The sequence below is a fragment of the Oncorhynchus nerka genome, linkage group LG26 (genome assembly GCF_034236695.1).
Source record: "Oncorhynchus nerka isolate Pitt River linkage group LG26, Oner_Uvic_2.0, whole genome shotgun sequence".
Classification (NCBI taxonomy): domain Eukaryota; kingdom Metazoa; phylum Chordata; class Actinopteri; order Salmoniformes; family Salmonidae; genus Oncorhynchus; species Oncorhynchus nerka.
In genome coordinates, this window is record NC_088421.1 from 40,648,718 (window position 1) to 40,671,927 (window position 23,210).

The 23,210-nt window shown below is 42.4% G+C and overlaps 1 protein-coding gene across 1 annotated transcript in view; it reads right to left on the reverse strand.

Annotated features, from left to right (window-relative positions):
* Positions 1-2,836: 2,836 nt before the first annotated feature.
* LOC115116458 (metalloproteinase inhibitor 2-like) overlaps positions 2,837-23,210 on the reverse strand; it is a 32,365-nt gene continuing 11,991 nt past the window's right edge. The window contains exons 2-5 of the mRNA XM_065010681.1: positions 6,892-6,992; positions 6,679-6,787; positions 5,303-5,427; positions 2,837-5,122 (exon numbers count right to left, since the gene is read on the reverse strand). Coding sequence (XP_064866753.1) covers positions 4,925-5,122; positions 5,303-5,427; positions 6,679-6,787; positions 6,892-6,992 — 533 coding nt within the window. The 3' untranslated portion in view covers positions 2,837-4,924. The remainder of the gene's footprint in view (positions 5,123-5,302; positions 5,428-6,678; positions 6,788-6,891; positions 6,993-23,210) is intronic.

The window sequence follows — 23,210 nt, forward strand, 5'->3', positions numbered from 1 at the left end:
ACTGACAGATTTGTGAAGCCAATGAAAATGCAGGTTAGCAAATCAAATCAAATTATATTTGTCACATGCGCCGAATACATCCTGTGTAGACCTTACCGTGAAATGCTTACTTACAAGCCCATAACCAACAATGCAGTTTAATAAATAGATTTAGGAAAATATTTACTAAAAAACTCAAGTAAAACATTCAATAAAAAGTAACCCAATAAAATAACAATAACGAGGCCCTATGCAGGGGGTTCCGGTACCGAGTCAATGTGGGGACACAGGTTAGTCAAGTTAATTTGTACATGTAGGTAGGGGTAGTGACTATGCATAGATAATAAACAGCAAGTAGCCGCAGTGTAAAAACGGTGTGTGTGTGTGTGTGTGTGTGTGTGTGTGTGTGTGTGTGTGTGTGTGTGTGTGTGTGTGTGTGTTGGGGGTCAATGTAAATAGTCTGGGTGACCATTTGGTTAATTGTTCAGCAGTCTTATGGCTTGGGGGTAGAAGCTGTTAAGGAGCCTTTTGGACCTAGACTTGGTGCTCCGGTACCTCTTGCCGTGCGGTAGTAAAGAGAACAGTCTATGACTTGGGTGACTGGAGGTCTTTGACACATTTTTGGGCCTTCCTTTGACACTGCCTAGTATATACCTACCAGTCAAAAGTTTGGACACACCTACTCATTCAAGGTTTTTTCTTTATTTTTATATTTTCTACATTGTAGAATGATAATGAAGACATCAAAACTATGAAATAACACACATGGAATCATGTAGTAACCAAAAAAGTGTTAAACAAATCAAAATATATTTTATATTTGAGATTCTTCAAAGTAACAACCCTTTGCCTTGATGACAGCTTTGCACACTCTTGGCATTCTCTCAACCAGCTTCATGATGTAGTCACCTGGAATGCATTTCAATTAATAGGTATGTCTTCTTAAAAGTTAATTTGTGGAATTGATTTCCTTCTTAAGCCAATCAGTTGTGTTGTGACAAGATTTTATTTGAATTTGATTTATTTCACCTTTATTTAACCAGGTAGGCTAGTTGAGAACAAGTTCTGATTTGCAACTGCGATCTGGCCAAGATAAAGCGTAGCAATTCGACACATACAACAACACAGAGTTACACATGGAATAAACAAAACATACAGTCAATAATACAGTAGAACAAAAGAAAACAAAAAGTCTATATACAGTGAGTGCAAATGAGGTAAATTAAGGAAATAAATAGGCCATGGTGGCAAAGTAATTACAATATAGCAATTAAACACTGGAATGGTAGATAGGGATTGTATACAGAAGATAGCCATATTTGGTAAGTCTATATTATGGCAAGAACAGCTCAAATAAGCAAAGAGAAACAACAGACATGAAGATCAGTCAATCGCAAAAACCTTCAAGCGCTATGATGAAACTGAGGACCGCCACAGGAAAGGAAGACCCAGAGTTACCTCTGCTGCAGAGGATATGTTCTTTAGAGTTACCAGCCTCAGAAATTACAGCCCAAATAAATGCTTCAGAGTTCAAGTAACAGACACATCTCAACATCAACTGTTCAGAGGAGACTGCGTGAATCAGGCCTTCATGGTCGAATTGCTGCAAAGAAACCAACACTAATAATAAGAAGAGACTTAATTGGGCCAAGAAACACAAGCAATGGACATTAGACTGGTGGAAATTTGTCCTTTGGTCTGATGTGTCCAAATTTGAGATTTTTGTTTCCAACCGCTGTGTATTTGTGAGATGCAGCGTAGGTGAAATGATCTCTGCATGTGTGGTTCCCACTATGAAGGAGGAGGTGTGGTGGTGTGGGGGTGCTTTGCTGGTGACACCGTCTGTGATTTATTTAGAATTCACCCTTAATCAGCATGGCTACCACAGCATTCTGCAGCGATACGCCATCCCATCTGGTTTGGGCTTAGTGGGACTATCATTTGTTTTTCAACAGAACAATGACACAACATCCCTCCAGGCTGTGTAAGGACTATTTGACCAAGGAGGAGAGTAATGGAGTGCTTCATCAGATGACCTGGCCTCCACAATCACCCGACTTCAACCCAATTGAGATGGTTTGGGATGAGTTGGACTGCAAAGTGAAGGAAAAGCAGCCAACAAGTGCTCAGAGCCGCCCAAAATCCATCTCGCTCCATCTTGTCCCACTGCCGGCCACTGGGCTTCCTCTCATCATCATATTTGGTGGTGAGTGGAAACGCCAAACGGATGCCTCAGATTCATACATCCGGTGAAACATACGGCTCATTGTTCTATCTGTGGTAACGTGCTGGAAATCCAGAGGATTTCATTGATTGATATAATTGAAAACACAGTGCTTGGCTGTTATGTAACAACATGAATTATGGCATGTTATTATGTATTTCTTGTTTTTAATTTCTCAATAAATGTATCATACCCCCCCAATTAAATGTTTTTTTTTATATAAGAATATGAATCACTTATTATGCACATGCAATCTCAAATAAGAGATGCCCTCAATTAAGAAGGTGCACTTTTGAATCTAACATAGCCTTGAACTGTCACATAAAAATTAATGACCCCCACACTACAGTTTATTCCATCCCGTGATTTTGACCACTTTGTTCATGTGGAATGTAGTACTAATGGTACATTTCCAGTGTATTCCAGAGGAGGGCACTCTGTAATCAAATACAGTCAACACGGGCAGGCACATAGATCTGTCAGCAGGAGGAGCCATTGTACCACCGTAAAAATTCAGCATGACGAACAACTCAAATATGGGCATAATAATAATTATTATAATAATGGGTGAAATATTGTGTCATATAAATTCTGCTGCACAATTGCTGAATAAGTAAATAAACACATCAGATGTATATCTAAATTTTTATTTGTATCGTCTGTCCAATGTCTGAAGATACCATACAGTCCCAATGACACAAGGAGTCATATGCATGCAAAAAAATCAGTTGCTTCTCCACAGTCTCATGTGGATCTAGCACGAGTCGTCCAATTTCATTCTACTTTTCTGCTAGTATTACATAAAGAGACACTTACTAATACAGAATTGATACCATGTACATTACAGGAGAATTTCATGTTTTTTTACGTGGATATACAAGTTTGGAGTTATATGATACAGTATCCCTGTCTTGTCGACAAATGATTGATAAGTTATTATAGCAGTACAACATTGTGTTCAGTTTTTACTGAAGTAATACAACTGTAATTGTAGATGAACCTCTTGTAGAGGACGGGTCATGGTGAAGCAGAGCACCGATAACCAACAAGCTACTCTGACAGGCTGGGTTCAAACCCAGGTGTCCAATGCACCACAAGACTATGTTAGCCCGCTAAGCTAAAACCTTGGCAATAGCTTGGGGAGCTAATACAAGTCTTCAGTGGAGATTATGGCATGCTACAATATGGGTCTGATCTGTTTTGTGAAGTAACTACGTGTACTGTCAAGTGAACAGAAAACTGTGCCAAACATATTCCTTTACTCCAATCACAATTAGAGAATATTCACACACAAAAAAGTTTGTGTTTTTTTACAAAGAACACATGTAATTTGCAAAAAGGTATAACGAGTCTCCCAATTTTTCTAATGAAATATGTTCTTACACAGAGGCATTACACCAAGATACAAAACAACCAAAGCAAAATATTATAATGATACCAGAACTAAACAAATATAAAATACGTACATAACAAAAAAATGGAAGATTCAATGACCTTGTTTTCAGACTGTACTGTGTGGCATGTGCAGTGTAGGTATATAAACATAGCAGCCAGGTTTACAGTCTCCGTTGCAGAGAAATCAACAAAGGGTTTTGTCCATAGTAAGACCTTAGATAAGCCAGTTAATATTATAATAGGAATGATGAAGCACTTCTAGTTATACGACACAGCACCTATTTTTTTAGACCACTCCTGTCTAGTACATTAAAATGAACAGAATATTTATCCCACCGAAGAATATACACCAAGAATAATATTATCAGACTTATGAAGCAAGGAAGAAAGAATCTGAGCAGCGGAGGCTGGTGGGAGGAGCTATAGGAGGACGGGCTCATTGTCATGGCTGGAATGGAATAAATGGAACGGTATCAAACCAGATGTTTGACTCGTTCAATTTATTCAATTTCAGCTATTATAATGAGCCCATCCTCCTATAGCTCCTCCCACTAGCCTCCACTGCATCTGAGTCATGTTTAATTTGGTCAATGACATTACAAAACTGAAGCCCTGGTTTCGACCTAAACTACTTCAGGGCTACGTTCAGGAGGCTAGTGTTGAATGTTGTAGGCAAAGGTTGAATGTTGCAGATAGAAATGCCATGAATAGAGCTTACATGATTCCTTCCTTTATGTCACAGAAACATGTTTGTTCTTCATGTATATAACATACGATCTGAACGTTCTACAATATTGTGCCCAGCTGAACATGCCCCAGGCTTTAGGATGGTATTCTTTAGGAATAATGTTCTATTTAGAAACACGACCACATCGGCCAACAACACTTTGATATCACCCTTTTGGGTTTCAATAACAGCTTTGGTTCCAGTTTAAAAGCGAGCGACAAATGAACGGCACAAGATCAATTAATACTTGAAGCTCTATATTTGATTTGTAGTTTATTTTCATTGCACTTGTACAAGAAGTGACCAGTAAGCGCTTTTAGAGCGGTGAGGGGGTCAGAAAGTGCTGTTTTCTCCAGATTGTTGCTCTCTTGCATACGGACTATTTCCTGCAACCTGTCACCTGACCTCTCTATGTGACATCACAACTGGACAACTGGACAAGTCAATATGGGTCATGTAATTCATTGTTATTAACTACTTCACTGATTCATTTAATCATAATTATTTGGATTCGTAGCTTTGCGTACTTTTGTTTTTTCCATGTATTAATTGCAGACATCTTTAGTCACTCTGAATAGTGAGTGGATGGCCTGAAGAGTTTAGGGGTCTTCAATATCCAGGAACTCCTTCTTGGGTGGTGCTATCCCCCTGTACCAGGCACAGGACCCATCGCTCCTATTGATACAGGCAAAGTGTTGGGCCTGGGGACCGCTGTGGCTCTTTTCCATCACCCAGTCCGTCCACAGACACTCCTCTGGGGCGCTGATCGTACAGGGGATGGAAGTGCAACGGATGATCTGTGGATCGGAGCAGAAAGAGAGAAAGACCCAGATCACCGACTGATCATTACCCCAATTCTCTAGCGTTTGCCAATGTGACCAGAGTCATCTTTTTAAGAAAATGTGCTGTGTAAATATTGAACAAAACTGGTGTACTGTAATATTCCTATAATTCCCATCAAACACACCCACACACACCTTGCACTTGCAGCCACTCTCATAGCGTTGAGTCAAACTCTTCTTTTGTGTGGCACTCATGGCCTCCCAAGACTCAATAAAGTCACACAGTGTTACATGCATGGTTCCATCCGTCTCCAGCTTACCTGTAGACAGAGGAGATAGTGAGTCTATGTCCCATAGAGAAAACATACTGATACAGACAGGAACACTGGAACTCTTCGAGTGGGTAACACTTTATAATAACTTGAATAAGCATTCAGAAACTATTTATAACTAGTGTACATAAATACTTCAAATCAATTCATATTTCAATATTTATAAACATTTATAAGAATTATAAAATGGTTCATTCATAAGCATGTATAACATTTGTCATTATTCATTTAGAAATCTGCAGTTCCAACAATAACAAAGCAGACACCCCGCCACGGTTTTGGTAACAAGCTGAGGGAAGGGCTGAAGAAACGTAGCCACCCTCAAATTCATAGACAGAGCTATGGATGCAAACACTGACCATGCATGTGATTAAAAAATTAAAACAAGCTTGTATTTTGGGTTCTGATGGGGTACAACAGTTGAACTAAAGACATTACTAATATACAAGCTATATTCTTCAAGAATCAATGGGTATACATCCTTAATTTAAAAACAAACATTTATTTAAAAAAACGTTATTATAAATTAAAACCTGAAGTTGTACCAAAATGTATTGTTCTAAAGCACTTGTTTTCTCATACAGCATGCAGTCAGTGGGATGGTCAGTGGGATGGTCAGTAGCATGGTCAGTGGGATGGTCAGTAGGATGGTCAGTGGGATGGTCAGTAGGATGCAGTCAGTAGGATGGTCAGTGGGATGGTCAGTCAGTAGGATGGTCAGTGGGATGGTCAGTGGGATGGTCAGTAGGATGGTCAGTAGGATGGTCAGTAGGATGGTCAGTGGGATGGTCAGTAGGATGGTCAGTGGGATGGTCAGTAGGATGGTCAGTGGGATGGTCAGTGGGATGGTCAGTAGGATGGTCAGTAGGATGGTCAGTAGGATGGTCAGTGGGATGGTCAGTAGGATGGTCAGTAGGATGGTCAGTAGGATGGTCAGTGGGATGGTCAGTAGGATGGTCAGTAGGATGGTCAGTGGGATGGTCAGTGGGATTGGTCAGTAGGTTGGTCAGTAGGATGGTCAGTAGGATGGTCAGTGGGATGGTCAGTGGGATGGTCAGTAGGATGGTCAGTAGGATGGTCAGTGGGATGGTCAGTAGGATGGTCAGTAGGATGGTCAGTGGGATTGGTCAGTAGGATGGTCAGTAGGATGGTCAGTGGGATGGTCATAATGCTGTAAGCATTTCTTGGTAGTTGAACCAGTGCTGGCAATAGATCTTGGTAACATAGTGAGAACCGCACCTGTGAAGAGATACTCCTTGTTGCCGTTGGTTTCCAGAGTAACGCCACAAACGGCTGAGGAGGGTGCAGTGAAGATGGCGTCGATATCCCGGTCAGGACCTTTGAACATCTATCCAATCACAAGGAGAGAACGAAGGACCTATCAAACATGTCCATATGCAGGTCTGAACTTCACTGACTGCAGAAAGCACTTAATAAAAAGTCTGATCATACCTTGATCTGTTTGATGTCGTACTTGATCCTCTTGATGGTGTTGCCATAGACGTCATTACCAGCCTCAACCACTTTCTTTCCAACCACCTTGGCCCTGATCACTAGAAGAGCGGAAGAGAGGGAGACATGTTTTAACTCTACTGAAATAATCTATTTCCGTTTTACTGGTCAGTCAGACACTGATGGTTTAAGGGTGTTATGGGATGGAAGAGAACAACAGTAAAATGCTTTATAGACCCACGTGTTTACCGTCCTTTCAGACTGTGCATAAGTGTAGACTGTTTGGGTGTAACATATTGGCGAGGTTTTGCTCCCAAACAGATGAAAGTCTGTTTCCCCTCCTGGTCCTAGATTCCTCGCTCTGGTCGTTTGCTTCTCCTTTAATTCAACACACCTGGTTTAACTATGCTGCCCTGTCTTTAATTCAACACACCTGGTTTAACTATGCTGCCCTATCTTTAATTCAACACACCTGGTTTAACTATGCTGCCCTGCATTTAATTCAACACACCTGGTTTAACTATGCTGCCCTGCCTTTAATTCAACACACCTGGTTTAACTATGCTGCCCTGTCTTTAATTCAACACACCTGGTTTAACTATGCTGCCCTGTCTTTAATTCAACACACCTGGTTTAACTATGCTGCCCTGTCTTTAATTCAACACACCTGGTTTAACTATGCTGCCCTGCCTTTAATTCAACACACCTGGTTTAACTATGCTGCCCTGTCTTCAATTCAACACACCTGGTTTAACTATGCTGCCCTGCATTTAATTCAACACACCTGGTTTAACTATGCTGCCCTGCCTTTAATTCAACACACCTGGTTTAACTATGCTGCCCTGTCTTTAATTCAACACACCTGGTTTAACTATGCTGCCCTGTCTTTAATTCATCACACCTGGTTTAACTATGCTGCCCTGCCTTTAATTCAACACACCTGGTTTAATTATGCTGCCCTGCCTAATTCAACACACCTGGTTTAACTATGCTGCCCTGCCTTTAATTCAACACGCCTGGTTTAACTATGCTGCCCTGCTTTTAATTCAACACGCCTGGTTTAACTATGCTGCCCTGCTTTTAATTCAACACAACTGGTTTAACTATGCTGCCCTGTCTTTAATTCAACACAACTGGTTTAACTATGCTGCCCTGCATTTAATTCAACACACCTGGTTTAACTATGCTGCCCTGTCTTTAATTCAACACAACTGGTTTAACTATGCTGCCCTGCTTTTAATTCAACACACCTGGTTTAACTATGCTGCCCTGTCTGGTCTGCAGATGGTTCAGGTGCCAACCAGGTGCTGGTAGGAAGACTGAGGCACATGAGCGTTTCATCAGCTGTAATCTGAGAGAGGAATGTGCCTGGCCTGCTCTGAGGAAGCTAGTCAGCAATCTTTTGGAAAATTTAACCAGAATGCACGCATGCGCACAAGAAATCAGTCACACACTAGACGTTGTCACACACTGTCGGGCCCAGGCCCCTCCTCCCGAGCCCTCCGCCCATCAGTCTGGGTACAAGGTGCTGACAGCGACACAAACCAGCCTCTCTTTTCTTCTTTCTCCTCATTTCAGTCTGATTCAGGAGATTTTTAAAGGATTTGTTGTTGGACAAGGAAGGAAGAAATAGGCAGAAAGATTGGAGTGGAAAAACATGGTCCTTGCCAAACAGATGAACTTCCTCTGTAACGATGTTAAAGTTCCCTCTATTCCACAACTGTCTATCATCATTAGGACCAGTACACCACATAGATGTACTTGTTGCTTTATCACTGGAATTACAGTTTGTTTTTGTTTTGCAGACATCCTGATCCAATGAAATTACAGTAGATGGGGTTTTTCTAATAGCTGTACCAGCTACTTAAAGGGGACACTACACTCCGTTGTCAGAGTTTTCCAGAGGTTTACAGACCTTAAGATGGCTCCACATCCCCTGCAATCGGTTCGGCAGAGCCAACTACGCCTCAACCAAAAATACATTGAAAAGATAAGCACCACAAATACGGAAATGATATATGTATATACGTGTATTTATGGATCTACACAATATATAGCCTGGGATGTGTATTTGTGGATCTACACAATATATAGCCTGGGATGTGTATTTATGGATCTACACAATATATAGCCTGGGATGTGTATTTATGGATCTACACAATACATAGCCTGGGATGTGTATTTATGGATCTACACAATATATAGCCTAGGATGTGTATTTATGGATCGACACAATATATAGCCTGGGATGTGTATTTATGGATCTACACAATATATAGCCTGAGACGTGGACTTTCCTCAACACAAGATCACTTTTGAGATAAAAAATAAATACATCTGACAAACTTTGACTTTAGAGTGTAATATCCCTTTAATATGAACATCTCTTCTATTGGTTTTTAAAACCACAACTGTACCACTGCCTAGCAACAAACAAAGGGCAGTGTGGAAAACGCTGCTATGAATGAAAGATGAGGTTCACCTCAGTGCAGTCCAGCCCTAGCTGCATTCAGCTGTGAATCAGACTGGAGACTAATGTCAAACAGATGTTTACTTTGAGTTCAGTCGTCCAATTCCCCAAGGTGGCGACCGCAGGTACGGCTAAGAACAGTCTTTTAGGGAATTTATACGTTTGTCTAAGAACTATGAAGCATGTGCCTTAATTGGATTACAATACGGACCGAGAATAACATTTCCTTTTAAGGTTTTACAGAGTCAAACTGTTGACAGGGAGAACGGAGAGGGAGGGAGAAAAGAGAACGAGAGAGAGAGAGAGAGAGAGAGAGAGAGAGAGAGAATACTAGGAGATAGGATGTTGAGAGTGATGGAGGAATGTAGAATATCTCCAGGCAGGGAAACAGAGTTAAGGAGTGGCAGGAATTGCAATCATTCTGCAGTTGTGGAATCATCCTCATCACCATTTCATGTGTTTAGAAAGAGACAGGCCAGCAATACCAATACCATATGCTAGCAGGGACATTCAGAGAGAGAGGAGAGAGACAGGGGGAGAGAGAGACAGGGGAAGAGAGAGACAGGGGGAGAGAGAGACAGGGGGAGAGAGAGACATGGGGAAGAGAGAGACAGGGGGAGAGAGAGACATGGGGAAGAGAGAGACAGGGAGAGAGAGACAGGGGAAGAGAGAGACAGGGGGAGAGAGAGACAGGGGGAGAGAGAGACATGGGGAAGAGAGAGACAGGGGAGAGAGAGACAGGGGGAGAGAGAGAGAGACAGGGGGAGAGAGAGAGACAGGGGGAGAGAGAGACAGGGGGAGAGAGAGACATGGGAAGAGAGAGACAGGGGGAGAGAGAGACAGGGGGAGAGAGAGACAGGGGAAGAGAGAGAGACATGGGGAAGAGAGAGACAGGGGGAGAGAGAGAGACAGGGGGAGAGAGAGAGACAGCGCGCAAGAGAGAAGCCAACAGGATCGACAGAGAGGGAGAAGTCAACTAAGATCAAGTTCATAGTCAGGAAAAAGCACTAAACTCTACCCAGGCTGCATGGTTTGCTGTGTGCATCAGAACAGCTCTGAGAGGGCAGCTCTCGCAGTCATACAGACTCTAACCACTGGGCACACACTGTTTGAATCAACATGGTTTCCTCGTCCTTCCAATTAAATGACATTGAACCAACGTGGAATAGAGATTGAATTGACGTCTGGGCCCAGTGGGTAAGGTCTATACACAGTCTCACTATAGTCTACACACAGTAGTGGGAAAAGTACCAAATTGTCATACTTGAGTAAAAGTAAAGATACCTTAAAAGAAAATGACTCAAGTAAAAGTGAAAGTCGCCAAGTAAAACACTACTTGAGTAAAAAGTACATTATTTTCTTTAGGAATGTAGTGAAATAAAAGTTAAAGTAGTCAGAAATATAAATAGTAAAGTAAAGTACAGACAACAAAGAAAACTACATAAGTATTACTTTAAAGTATTTTTACTTATGTACTTTACACAACTGTCTGCACAGTCTCACTATAGTCTACAAACAGTCTCACTATAGTCTACAGACAGCCTCAGACGGAAGCACAGAGCACCTTTTCTCTGAGGCCACACACACACACACAACACCAAACATGCCCAGGGGACCCCACAGTACTGCACTGAGTGATCCTTGCAGAAGGATCGACTCACACACACTCCCTCTTTCCCCCTGTGTTCCACACTCTGCCATTCTGAAACACACAGCTGCTAGTGTTACAGCCCCATGGACAACCAGTGTAGGGAAACCCTCCTGCTCCTCCAGGGGGATTGGTGGTCATCCCCTTGACCGGTGTGCAGAAACGATCCTCACTGGCTGAGCAGGAATCAGACACCGGACACTTCTGCTTCCCTCCGATGGTAAAGTAAGTCAGGTGGAATGTTCCAAAGGCACCAAGCAAGGATATATCAACTGACTGGACTGTGGAGTGACACAGTTGTGTTGCGTCACTTGGATTGGTGAACAATGCTGTCGGTCTGAAATGCACTGTGAAACTAGTCTGCTCTTGGAAATGAGAGCTGGGTTCTGTGTACATGGCTAATACAGTACTCTCCTCATGTAATATCTTTTTGCCATTTTGTCATTTTGGTATTTCCTTTTGAAAATACACTAACATGATTGGATCGTGACATGTAATGTCCCTCTCCATTGAACCTGAGCAGATCATGAGTCCTACCATTTCCCCATTTCAACTCCTAACACCATCCGATTTTCCAATCACCAAACCTACGAAGAATTAACTGAGAAAGTCCAGAAACAAACTAATACATTTAATCTTCCTCAGGTTTAAATCCAAATGGTTTAACCTCTAGCTGCCACATGTATGTCTAACAGTGGGGATAAAAACACACCTCCTGTCTGAATGACCGGATGGTTACCAGTAGCCATCAGATTCATTACACTGTAGAGCTGCTGGAACAGTGGGGATAAAAACACACCTCCTGTCTGAATGACCGGATGGTTACCAGTAGCCATCAGATTCATTACACTGTAGAGCTGCTGGAACAGTGGGGATAAAAACACACCTCCTGTCTGAATGACCGGATGGTTACCAGTAGCCATCAGATTCATTACACTGTAGAGCTGCTGGAACAGTGGGGATAAAAACACACCTCCTGTCTGAATGACCGGATGGTTACCAGTAGCCATCAGATTCATTACACTGTAGAGCTGCTGGAACAGTGGGGATAAAAACACACCTCCTGTCTGAATGACCGGATGGTTACCAGTAGCCATCAGATTCATTACACTGTAGAGCTGCTGGAACAGTGGGGCTGCTATTGGACGTCTCACAGTGGTTGTATGTGTCCCTTGGGGCCATTTGAGGCTGTGTTTGGTTGACACACTACATCAGTGTAATTGGATGAGAGATGTGATGCATGTTACAGTCTGCTCTCATTGGCCCTGTGCCATAACAACAGTGTACACTGTGTAGTCAACAAACACCACGCTCTGCCTGGCCCCCAAGGGGAGCCGAAATGAGGTACCACCATGCTGGAAGGGGGGTACAGGCAGCACAGTATGGATGGACACTGAAAAGTGCACTCAAAAAAATAGGACTTAAACAAGGCCTTGATAAAGCCTGTTGACAGATGTTCAAGGAGTGTAGATTTACCAGGAAGTGGCTCATCATAAATCAACTCCTTGTTCACTCTGACTGTCCCCCTACACTGAGTTAAAGGGTAACACTTTACAATACGGTTACGGGTTTATAATCATATTCATTGTTGACTGTCAATTAAACATTTTACAAGTCATTAAAAAGTTAGAACTCCTTGATTAAAATTGTGAGACAATCATTCAAAAAAAGGAACACAAAGGGAGCACTCAATTATGCCTCTGGAAAAATCTGACATTTGTTTTAAGATTCCAGTTACCCATTCAGTGTTACATTGTAAAACAGCATTTCCAAAACACTTTCCATTTCAAGTTCATTTGTAATCTATGGGAAGGCTAAACTACTCATCCTAGTAACTTTCCCAGACTACTATACAACTCCACCGTGCAGAGGTGAAACCTGGGAGAGTCCACTGAATGATGATTATGACTAACATGGAGTGTGTGGTGTGTGTTCATTTCTAACCACAGTTGCACACCAGTTGATTTGCGCTCGGTCTCAAGATAAAATCATTGTAGGAAATGACAATGTTGCCTGAAAACAGTTGACCATAGATAAAATCATTATAGGAAATGCCAATGTTACCTGAAAACAGTTGACCATAGATAAAATCATTATAGGAAATGCCAATGTTTACTGGAAACAAGATAACCAAAGGCTGTGAAAAGACAAGAATAATTATCTGGCAGGCTGCAACAAGATCAGGAGTGGTTGTGGAACAGAGTGTACTTTCTTTCACAAGCAACAAACAGACTAGTTGGGACACTTGCTTGGTCATCAGCAAACATTTTAGAACAATATGCAGATGGGAAAATGTCCATGCATGTCATTTAATTGTAGAGGAGAAGGGTTCTGGTTCAGCCAGTGGCCGACAACTCCTGCTCTCTATTCCTGCCCTCTATTCCTGCGCTCTATTCCTGCTCTCTATTTCTGCTCTCTATTCCTGCCCTCTAAAGACTAACAAGACAGGCACTTCAGTGGGATCCACAGGGTTGGACATCGAGGAAGACATTGAGAAGAACCAATGAAGAAGGGATGAAGAGGGTAGGAACTAGGATTCACCTGGAATGACGTTAAGGAAACTGATCTGAACTGGGTTTGCTGGAGATACACTGTTGAGGCTCTTTGCTCCACTAGGAGCTAAAATGATTAGGTCAAATCAAAATAAAGACAGTAAATTACCATTTAGCAGATGCTTTTATCCAATCTAATCTTCATTCCATATACAGTATACCATTTAGCAGACTCTTTTATCCAATCTAATCTTCATTCCATATACAGTATACCATTTAGCAGATGACTTTATCCAATCTAATCCTTATTCCATATACAGTATACCATTTAGCAGACTCTTTTATCCAATCTAATCCTCATTCCATATACAGTATACCATTTAGCAGATGTTTTTATCCAATCTAATCCTCATTCCATATACAGTATACCATTTAGCAGACTCTTTTATCCAATCTAATCCTCATTCCATATACAGTATACCATTTAGCAGATGCCTTTATCCAATCTAATCCTTATTCCATATACAGTATACCATTTAGCAGACTCTTTTATCCAATCTAATCCTCATTCCATATACAGTATACCATTTAGCAGACTCTTTTATCCAATCTAATCCTTATTCCATATACAGTATACCATTTAGCAGACTCTTTTATCCAATCTAATCCTCATTCCATATACAGTATACCATTTAGCAGACTATTTTATCCAATCTAATCCTTATTCCATATACAGTATACCATTTAGCAGACTATTTTATCCAATCTAATCCTTATTCCATATACAGTATACCATTTAGCAGACGCTTTTATCCAATCTAATCCTTATTCCATATACAATATACCATTTAGCAGACTCTTTTATCCAATCTAATCCTTATTCCATATACAGTATACCATTTAGCAGACTCTTTTATCCAATCTAATCCTCATTCCATATACAGTATTCCATTTAGCAGACTATTTTATCCAATCTAATCCTCATTCCATATACAGTATACCATTTAGCAGATGCTTTTATCCAATCTAATCCTTATTACATATACAGTATACCATTTAGCAGAAGCCTTTATCCAGTCTAAAGCTCATTCCATATACAGTATACCATTTAGCAGATGCTTTTATCCAATCTAATCTCATTCCATATACAGTATTCCATTTAGCAGACTATTTTATCCAATCCAATCCTTATTCCATATAGAGTATACCATTTAGCAGATGTTTTTATCCAATCTAATCCTTATTCCATATACAGTATACCATTTAGCAGATGCTTTTATCCAAAGCGACTCAGTCATGTACCCATACATTTAATACGTATGGGTGGTTCTGATAATCGAACCCACTATCCTGATGTTGCAATCGCCATGCTCTACCAACTGAGCTTGCTCCCTCCGCAGCAATGCCAAATTCATCAATCCACTCAAACCAAACAATTAGCTCTCACGTCAAGTGTTCCCCATTGTGTCCCTCAATCATTTTGAAGAATCTACTAGGAATGAAATCTAATGGTTGTCCATAAACTCAACAGGAACTGTCCTGAATTGTGTGTTGCATGTCATCACACCTCTTCACTAACTGAAATATAAACCCATAAATCTGGTTTATGGTACATTTCTCTGAAACGTCAAGTATAGCTGCTCATGTTGTAGTGCTGCAAAAGACCCTCAACCGTCCTGTCTTATCATACTGCACAGGACAGACTGCATGAGACCTCATCCGTCCTGTCTTACCATACTACACAGGACAGACTGCATCAGTCCTCAACCGTCCTGTCTTACCATACTACACAGGACAGACTGTATCAGTCCTAAACCGTCCTGTCTTACCATACTACACAGGACAGACTGTATCAGTCCTAAACCGTCCTGTCTTACCATACTACACAGGACAGATTGTATCAGTCCTCATCCATCCTGTCTTACCATACTGCACAGGACAGACTGCATCAGACCTCATCCGTCCTGTCTTAACATACTACACAGGACAGACTGCATCAGTCCTCATCCATCCTGTCTTACCATACTACACAGGACAGACTGTATCAGTCCTAAACCGTCCTGTCTTACCATACTACACAGGACAGACTGTATCAGTCCTCAACCGTCCTGTCTTAACATACTACACAGGACAGACTGTATCAGTCCTCATCCATTCTGTCTTACCATACTACACAGGACAGACTGCATCAGTCCTCATCCGTCCTGTCTTACCATACTGCACAGGACAGACTGTATCCGTCCTCATCCGTCCTGTCTTACCATACTACACAGGACAGACTGTATCAGTCCTAAACCGTCCTGTCTTACCATACTACACAGGACAGACTGTATCAGTCCTCATCCGTCCTGTCTTACCATACTACACAGGACAGACTGTATCAGTCCTCATCCGTCCTGTCTTACCATACTACATAGGACACACTGTATCAGTCCTAAACCGTCCTGTCTTACCATACTGCACAGGACAGACTGTATCCGTCCTCATCCGTCCTGTCTTACCATACTACACAAGACAGACTGTATCAGTCCTAAACCGTCCTGTCTTACCATACTACATAGGACAGACTGTATCAGTCCTCATCCGTCCTGTCTTACCATACTACATAGGACACACTGTATCAGTGCTTGAAGTAGAATGAAAAGGTGCCGGTCCGCTTTAATTTCCGGTATTCATGTTTTACAGCGACTAACCTAGAGGTGTCGATACTCAGGCAGTTAAATTCTGGTAAAGTGCTGGTAAGCCTGATGAACACTGTCCCAATTCAAGCACTCGTCTGCGTTAGCTATCCGCTCAAGACTTCAAAAGCATGGAAATATCATCTCACTTAGTAGAATGAACAATCGTTAGCCAACCTATCCACGTGATAAACAAACAGCCCAGCCAAACCCTGAGTACATAAGGAGCTGTTGTGATGTCAAAGCTGGCGCAGATTTTGCTTTGGACAGAAAAGGATGTGGTTTTAATGGTATCGTCTGTTGACACAGCTTGCAGCAGGGCCTGTCTTCAGAGCAGAAACCAGTCAGCCTACTTTTTTCAGATGCCAAAAGGTTTGCATTCCTTTTCCCAAAATGTCTCCATAGGTACACACCCCTCCAACTAGAAGCAATACGAGGCAGTGGACTGCTTGGTCAAATGCATGACTGACATAACATCTGATCGCCGAGTGGCATCGAAGGGCTCCGTAACCGGTCAGCCCCGACGGGAGGATTTACATTGATGTGGATGGAAATGGATTTGCTTCTGGTCAATCCCTTCTCATGATTGAATAAACTGTCTGGAGATGCCAATTAGAAGAAGACTTCCAGTATATTCAGTACATGGCGTTGTTATCGCAGTAGTCCACAAGGCGCGAACAGGATATCAAGGTCATACGCTTCAGTACATGGCGTTGTTATCACAGTAGTCCACAAGGAGCGAACTGGGGCGGCAGGGTAGCCTAGTGGTTAGAGCGTTGGACTAGTAACCGAAAGGTTGCAAGTTCAAATATCGTTGTTATCGCAGTAGTCCACAAGGAGCGAACAGGATATCAAGGTCATACGCTTCAGTACATGGAGTTGTTATCACAGTAGTCCACAAGGAGCGAACAGGATATCAAGGTCATACGCTTCAGTACATGGAGTTGTTATCACAGTAGTCCACAAGGAGCGAACAGGATATCAAGGTCATACGCTTCAGTACATGGAGTTGTTATCGCAGTAGTCCACAAGGAGCGAACAGGATATCAAGGTCATACGCTTCAGTACATGGAGTTGTTATCGCAGTAGTCCACAAGGAGCGAACAGGATATCAAGGTCATACGCTTCAGTACATGGAGTTGTTATCGCAGTAGTCCACAAGGAGCGAACAGGATATCAAGGTCATACGCTTCAGTACATGGAGTTGTTATCGCAGTAGTCCACAAGGAGCGAACAGGATATCAAGGTCATACGCTTCAGTACATGGAGTTGTTATCGCAGTAGTCCACAAGGAGCGAACAGGATATCAAGGTCATACGCTTCAGTACATGGAGTTGTTATCACAGTAGTCCACAAGGAGCGAACAGGATATCAAGGTCATACGCTTCAGTACATGGAGTTGTTATCACAGTAGTCCACAAGGAGCGAACAGGATATCAAGGTCATACGCTTCAGTACATGGAGTTGTTATCACAGTAGTCCACAAGGAGCGAACAGGATATCAAGGTCATACGCTTCAGTACATGTCAGACAGACAATGAAATACTCCACCCCTGGAATTGACTGTCCACCTCTACCTAAAGACATCAAAAGGTACCAAGTGGCATTAGTGGTCTAGCTACAGAACATACACCTACCAGTGTCAGCATGGGTTTAAATGTCACCTGCACATTAGTGATGGGCCGGGTCGATACAGTTACATACCGGGATACCATTTTTTTATGATATATCGTATCGTTTTGACTATATCGCAATATTATTTTTGCGCTAGTTGGCTGTACTTGCACCAAAACACCAGTGTTTTCAGCACTTTTATTTCCATGACTGACCAAACCTTGTTTTCTTACGGCTCTCTCTTGTCCCTCTGCAGAAGACAAATGGTGAGCAATATTTTTGGAGCATCAAAACACAATAAAACCACAGTATCGAATTGTAATACATACAGAATTGTGAAAATCGCAAAACATATCGTATCGGCACCTAAGTATGGTGATAATATTGTATCACGACGTCCCTGGCAATTCCCAGCCCTGTGCGACACACTCGCTTCCCATCTTTCCTACTCCCCCTACTGTCCTCTGTCCAGTAGAAGACAAATACTGAAGCTCCTTTAAAGAAAGTGACCGAAGCCGCCGTCCACCCCACCACACCAACCTACAATGGACCACACGGAAACTAGGTTGACAGAGTGTCATTCATGCCAGTCACCTCTACTGAGAGGGCAGGAGGTCCCAAATTGAACCTCTTGCGTTAAGAAATGCGATGTATCCTGAAGACAGGGACCAGCACCAAACTAGTGCACCAGGCCAAATGAGGTCAACTCTGAAGCAGGCCAAGGATTTATTTCATTACAATGGTTTGTGTATAAAAATACCCCTTCAACATAGCTTAGCCCGTTAATGGCATCAGGAAAATGACAAAGAATATTGTCTGGTTTTCACTGGTGAAAATCGACCAAGGAATTTCCAGAGATGAAAAGTCCTTCCAGAGGTTATGGGTTTACACAGCTGGGTTTTAAAAGGCAGTGTGTGCCAGACACTTTCTCAACAGGTTCAGATGCTTGGTCGTGCTCTTCACTGGCCCTCGATTTCCTCATTTCCATCAGACGGGATGACAAGGCCATTGCAATGTCACCACGTTGCCAACTTCAAGGCATCGTTGTGCAAATAGCAAAGCAACCAGTGTCCAGTGTTCACATACTAGAAACTGTCGACAGTAAAATAGCCCATTCTGACCATGGTTTGTGCATTTCACTGCATAGTTGGGGTCAATTCCGTTTCAATCCAGTCAATTCAGGAAGTAAACTACAAGCACTAATCTTCCTCAAATTGGAATTTCAGTTTACTTTTGATTTGACTGAATGGAAATAGGATTGACTCCAACCCTGATTCACAGCCTTTTAGAGTCAATGAAATGAAAGTACTTTTGACCTTAAACCTAAACCTTATTCTGCTGCACTAATCTCATAAACAGGATTGTGTTTCTACATCAAACGAGCAAAAGGACAACATAGGAATAAAGTGGAATCATATTACACAGGTTCTACGCCCCTCGCATATTTTGTATTTATTTTGTATTTAACCTTAATTTAACTAAGCAAGTCATTTAAGAACCAATTCTTATTTACAACGACGGCCTACCCTGGCTAAACCCAGACAACGCTGGGCCAATTGTGTGCCTCCCTATGGGACTCCCAATCACGACTGGATGTGATACAGCCTGGATTTGAACCAGAGACTGTAATGATGCCTCTTGCACTGAGATGCAGTGCCTTAGACCGCTAGACTCGGGAGCCCAGGGGCTACAGTCCATTACAGATTACAAATTAGGACCCAGGAGTGATCTGCCCAACTATGCCTCTCTACCAGACTAACTCAACGCATTTAACACACGCTTCGACAATAACCACACCATGCGTGAGGCCCCAGAGGACTGGGGGATCTCGCTCTCCGAGGTCGAGATGACAGCTTTGCACACTCTTGACATAATAATAGAAAATAGTACAAACAAAGAAAAATTATTGAATGAGTAGATGTGTCCAAACGTTTTGATTGGTACTGTATGTGAGAATGCTGTTCATTGACTACCACCATTCCCGTCACCAAGCTTAGGACCCTGGGACTGAACACCTCCCTCTGCAACTGGATCCTGGACTTCCTGATGGTTCGAACCCAGGTAATGAGGGTAGGCAACATCACCTCCGTTACCCTGCCCCTCAACACAGAGGCCCCACAGGGGTGTGTGCTTAGTCCTCTCTTGTACTCTCTGTTCACCCACGACTGCGTGGCCGTGCCCGACTCCAACACCATCATCAAGTTTGATGACAAGCCGACGGTGGTAGGCCTGACCACCAGCGACGATGAGACAGCCTACAAGGAGAAGGTCAGTGACCTTGGCGGTGTGGTGCCAGGACAACAGCCTTTTCCTCAATGTTGGTAAGACCAAGGAGCTGATTGTGGACTACTGGAAACAGGGGGCCGAGCACGCCCCCATCCACATCAACGGGGCTGCAGTGGAGCGGGTCAAGAACTTCATGTTCCTCGATGTCCAAATCACTAAGAACTTAAAATGGTCCACACACGCACGCGCACAGTCATGAAGAAGGAGTGACAGGACCTCTTCCCCCTCAGGAGGTTGAAAAAGTTTGGTATGGGCCCTCAAATCCTCAAAAAAGTATCCAGCGGCACCATCGAGAGCATCTTGACTGGCTGCATCACTGCTTGGTATGGCACTCTACAAACTCACTCACACCGACACTCCAACACACACATAACATAAACACATATTTATACTGACTACACACACACACATAATTTATGCTGCTGCTACTCTGTTTTATCATACATCCTGATGCCTAGTCACCTGACCCCTATACATATCTACCTCTATCACTCCAGTATCCCTGCACATTGGACATATGGTATTGGAACTGACCCTGTATATACTGTACTGCAGCTTCTTACTTTCTCATGTTCATCTTATTTCAGTGTGTTTCTGTTCTACCCTGTTATTTTTAGTACTACATTGATACTGAATACTGCATTGTTGGGTTTAGAGCTCGCAAGAAAGGCATTTCACTGTCCTTGTGCACATGCTATTAAAACGTGAAACTCTACGAGCCATTGCAACCTATAGCAGAGAAACGGTGGAATAAGTAGAATAAGTAAACTGCTGTATATATACACACCACAGGCTGAGCCAGCTCACAACCATGAAGAAAGTCCCTAAAAACTGTATTTAAACATCAAGACAAGCCGGTCACTGTTTAGAGATTCTCGTTAGCATAAGTTAGTTCTGTAAAGGCAAGTAACCCAAACAGGCAGTGGTCTGTACCTGATCAAATCAGAAGAGAAAGAGGCCCAGAAACAGATCCTCGTCAGGGGAAACCAAAGGTTTGGCCTAATATGACTAAATCAAATACAATTTGATCAAATACTATTTTATTGGTCGCAGACACATGTTTAGCAGATGTTATTGCGGGTGTACTGAAATGCTTGTGTTCCCAGCTCCAACCGTGCAGTAGTATCTAACAATTCACAACAATACACACAGATCTAAAAGTAAAAGGAATATTAGGATGAGCAATGTGTGAGTGGAATTGATTAAAATACAGTAGAAGTAGTGGGATTCCCTGGTTCTTTAAAGAACATATACAGTCATTAGCCATCAGGCCGGACGTGGATGCTGTAGTACATTCTTAGAAAAAGAAAAGTGCTATCTAGAACCTAAAAGGGTTCTTCGGCTGTCCCCATAGGAGAACCATTTAAAGAACCCCTTTTGGTTGCAGGTAGAACCTTTTTGGGTTCCAAATAGAACCCTTCAAACAGAGAGTTTTACATGGAACCCAAAAGGGTTCAACCTGGAACCAAAAAGGGTTCCCCTATGTGGACAACCGAAGACACCTTTTGGAATCCTTTTCTCTAAGAGGGCACTGGGTTGTGTTCACAAGTCATGAAACTGAAGAAACCTTTTGGAAACCTTTTCTCTAAGAGGGCACTGGGTTGTGTTCACAAGTCATGAAACTGAAGAAAACTGTCTGAAATGGGGAGGAAGGTCTACTACCTAAACTTGTCAAATAAGAAACGCTCATTTTCTTTTTCCGTTACACAACGTTTCTCTACGGTGGCCTAATGAACGTGAGCGACGCTGCCTGGACCTCACACCAAAGCCCATGTTTCCCAGATTCCATTTGCCACACAGGCTAGCAGTAGTAACTATACAGTAGTAATAGTGGCTGCAGTGGAAGGCATCTATCATCTGTAGTTGTTGTTCTGGTGGTTTGGGCTGGACCAGGGTAGAACCCGTCCAGGGTTCTAGAGTTCTTAATTTCACTCTTTTACCTTTAGATCTGTGTGTATTGTTGTGAATTGTTAGATATTATTGCACTGTTGGAGCTGGGAACACAAGCATTTCGCTACACCCGCAATAACATCTGCTAAACATGTGTATGTGACCAATAAAATGTGATTTGATTTGATAGAGTAGAAGGTCCCAGAATAACAGTTCTCAGTCACAACACAGTGGATTGTGCTACTCGACTGCCAACATCTTGCCTGTTCATGGTACACTTTGATGACCAATGCAAGGATCTGGCCAGAGAACCATCCATAGTAGAGCTCACAACAAACAGTATTTACCCACAATGCAGTACACAAGCTTTGTTTATTTCTATCTGCTTTGTATCTGCCTGTATGGATGTTAACATCACAACAGCAATGACAGCACCTTTGAAAGAACAGATGATTTTAAATGGATACATTTCAATCATATGTTGACCTTGTTAAATCCACTATGAGCCAGGCATAGGTCAGTCACATTCCACAGAATGAACAACTATCCTGTGTTTATTTCACAAGGACAGACGCTGGAATATTCTTAGCTGGTTGTGTTTCAGAATATCTCCCTCCATGTGACCCCAAGGTGATTTAAATGATCTGGAGAAGAACATGGGTCTGAGTGTCTGGTACAGAAGCTGCTGCTATACGACTACTCTATAGAGGGCACAGTGTCTGGTACAGAAGCTGCTGCTATAAGACTGCTCTATAGAGGGTACAGTGTCTGGTACAGTAGCTGCTGCTATAAGACTACTCTATAGAGGGCACAGTGTCTGGTACAGTAGCTGCTGCTATAAGACTACTCTATAGAGGGCACAGTGTCTGGTACAGTAGCTGCTGATATAAGACTACTCTATAGAGGGCACAGCGTCTGGTACAGTAGCTGCTGCTATACGACTACTCTATAGAGGGCACAGTGTCTGGTACAGAAGCTGCTGCTATAAGACTACTCTATAGAGGGCACAGTGTCTGGTACAGAAGCTGCTGCTATAAGACTACTCTATAGAGGGCACAGTAGCTGCTGATATAAGACTACTCTATAGAGGGCACAGTAGCTGCTGCTATAAGACTACTCTATAGAGGGTACAGTAGCTGCTGCTATAAGACTACTCTATAGAGGGCACAGTAGCTGCTGCTATAAGACTACTCTATAGAGGGCACAGTGTCTGGTACAGTAGCTGCTGATATAAGACTACT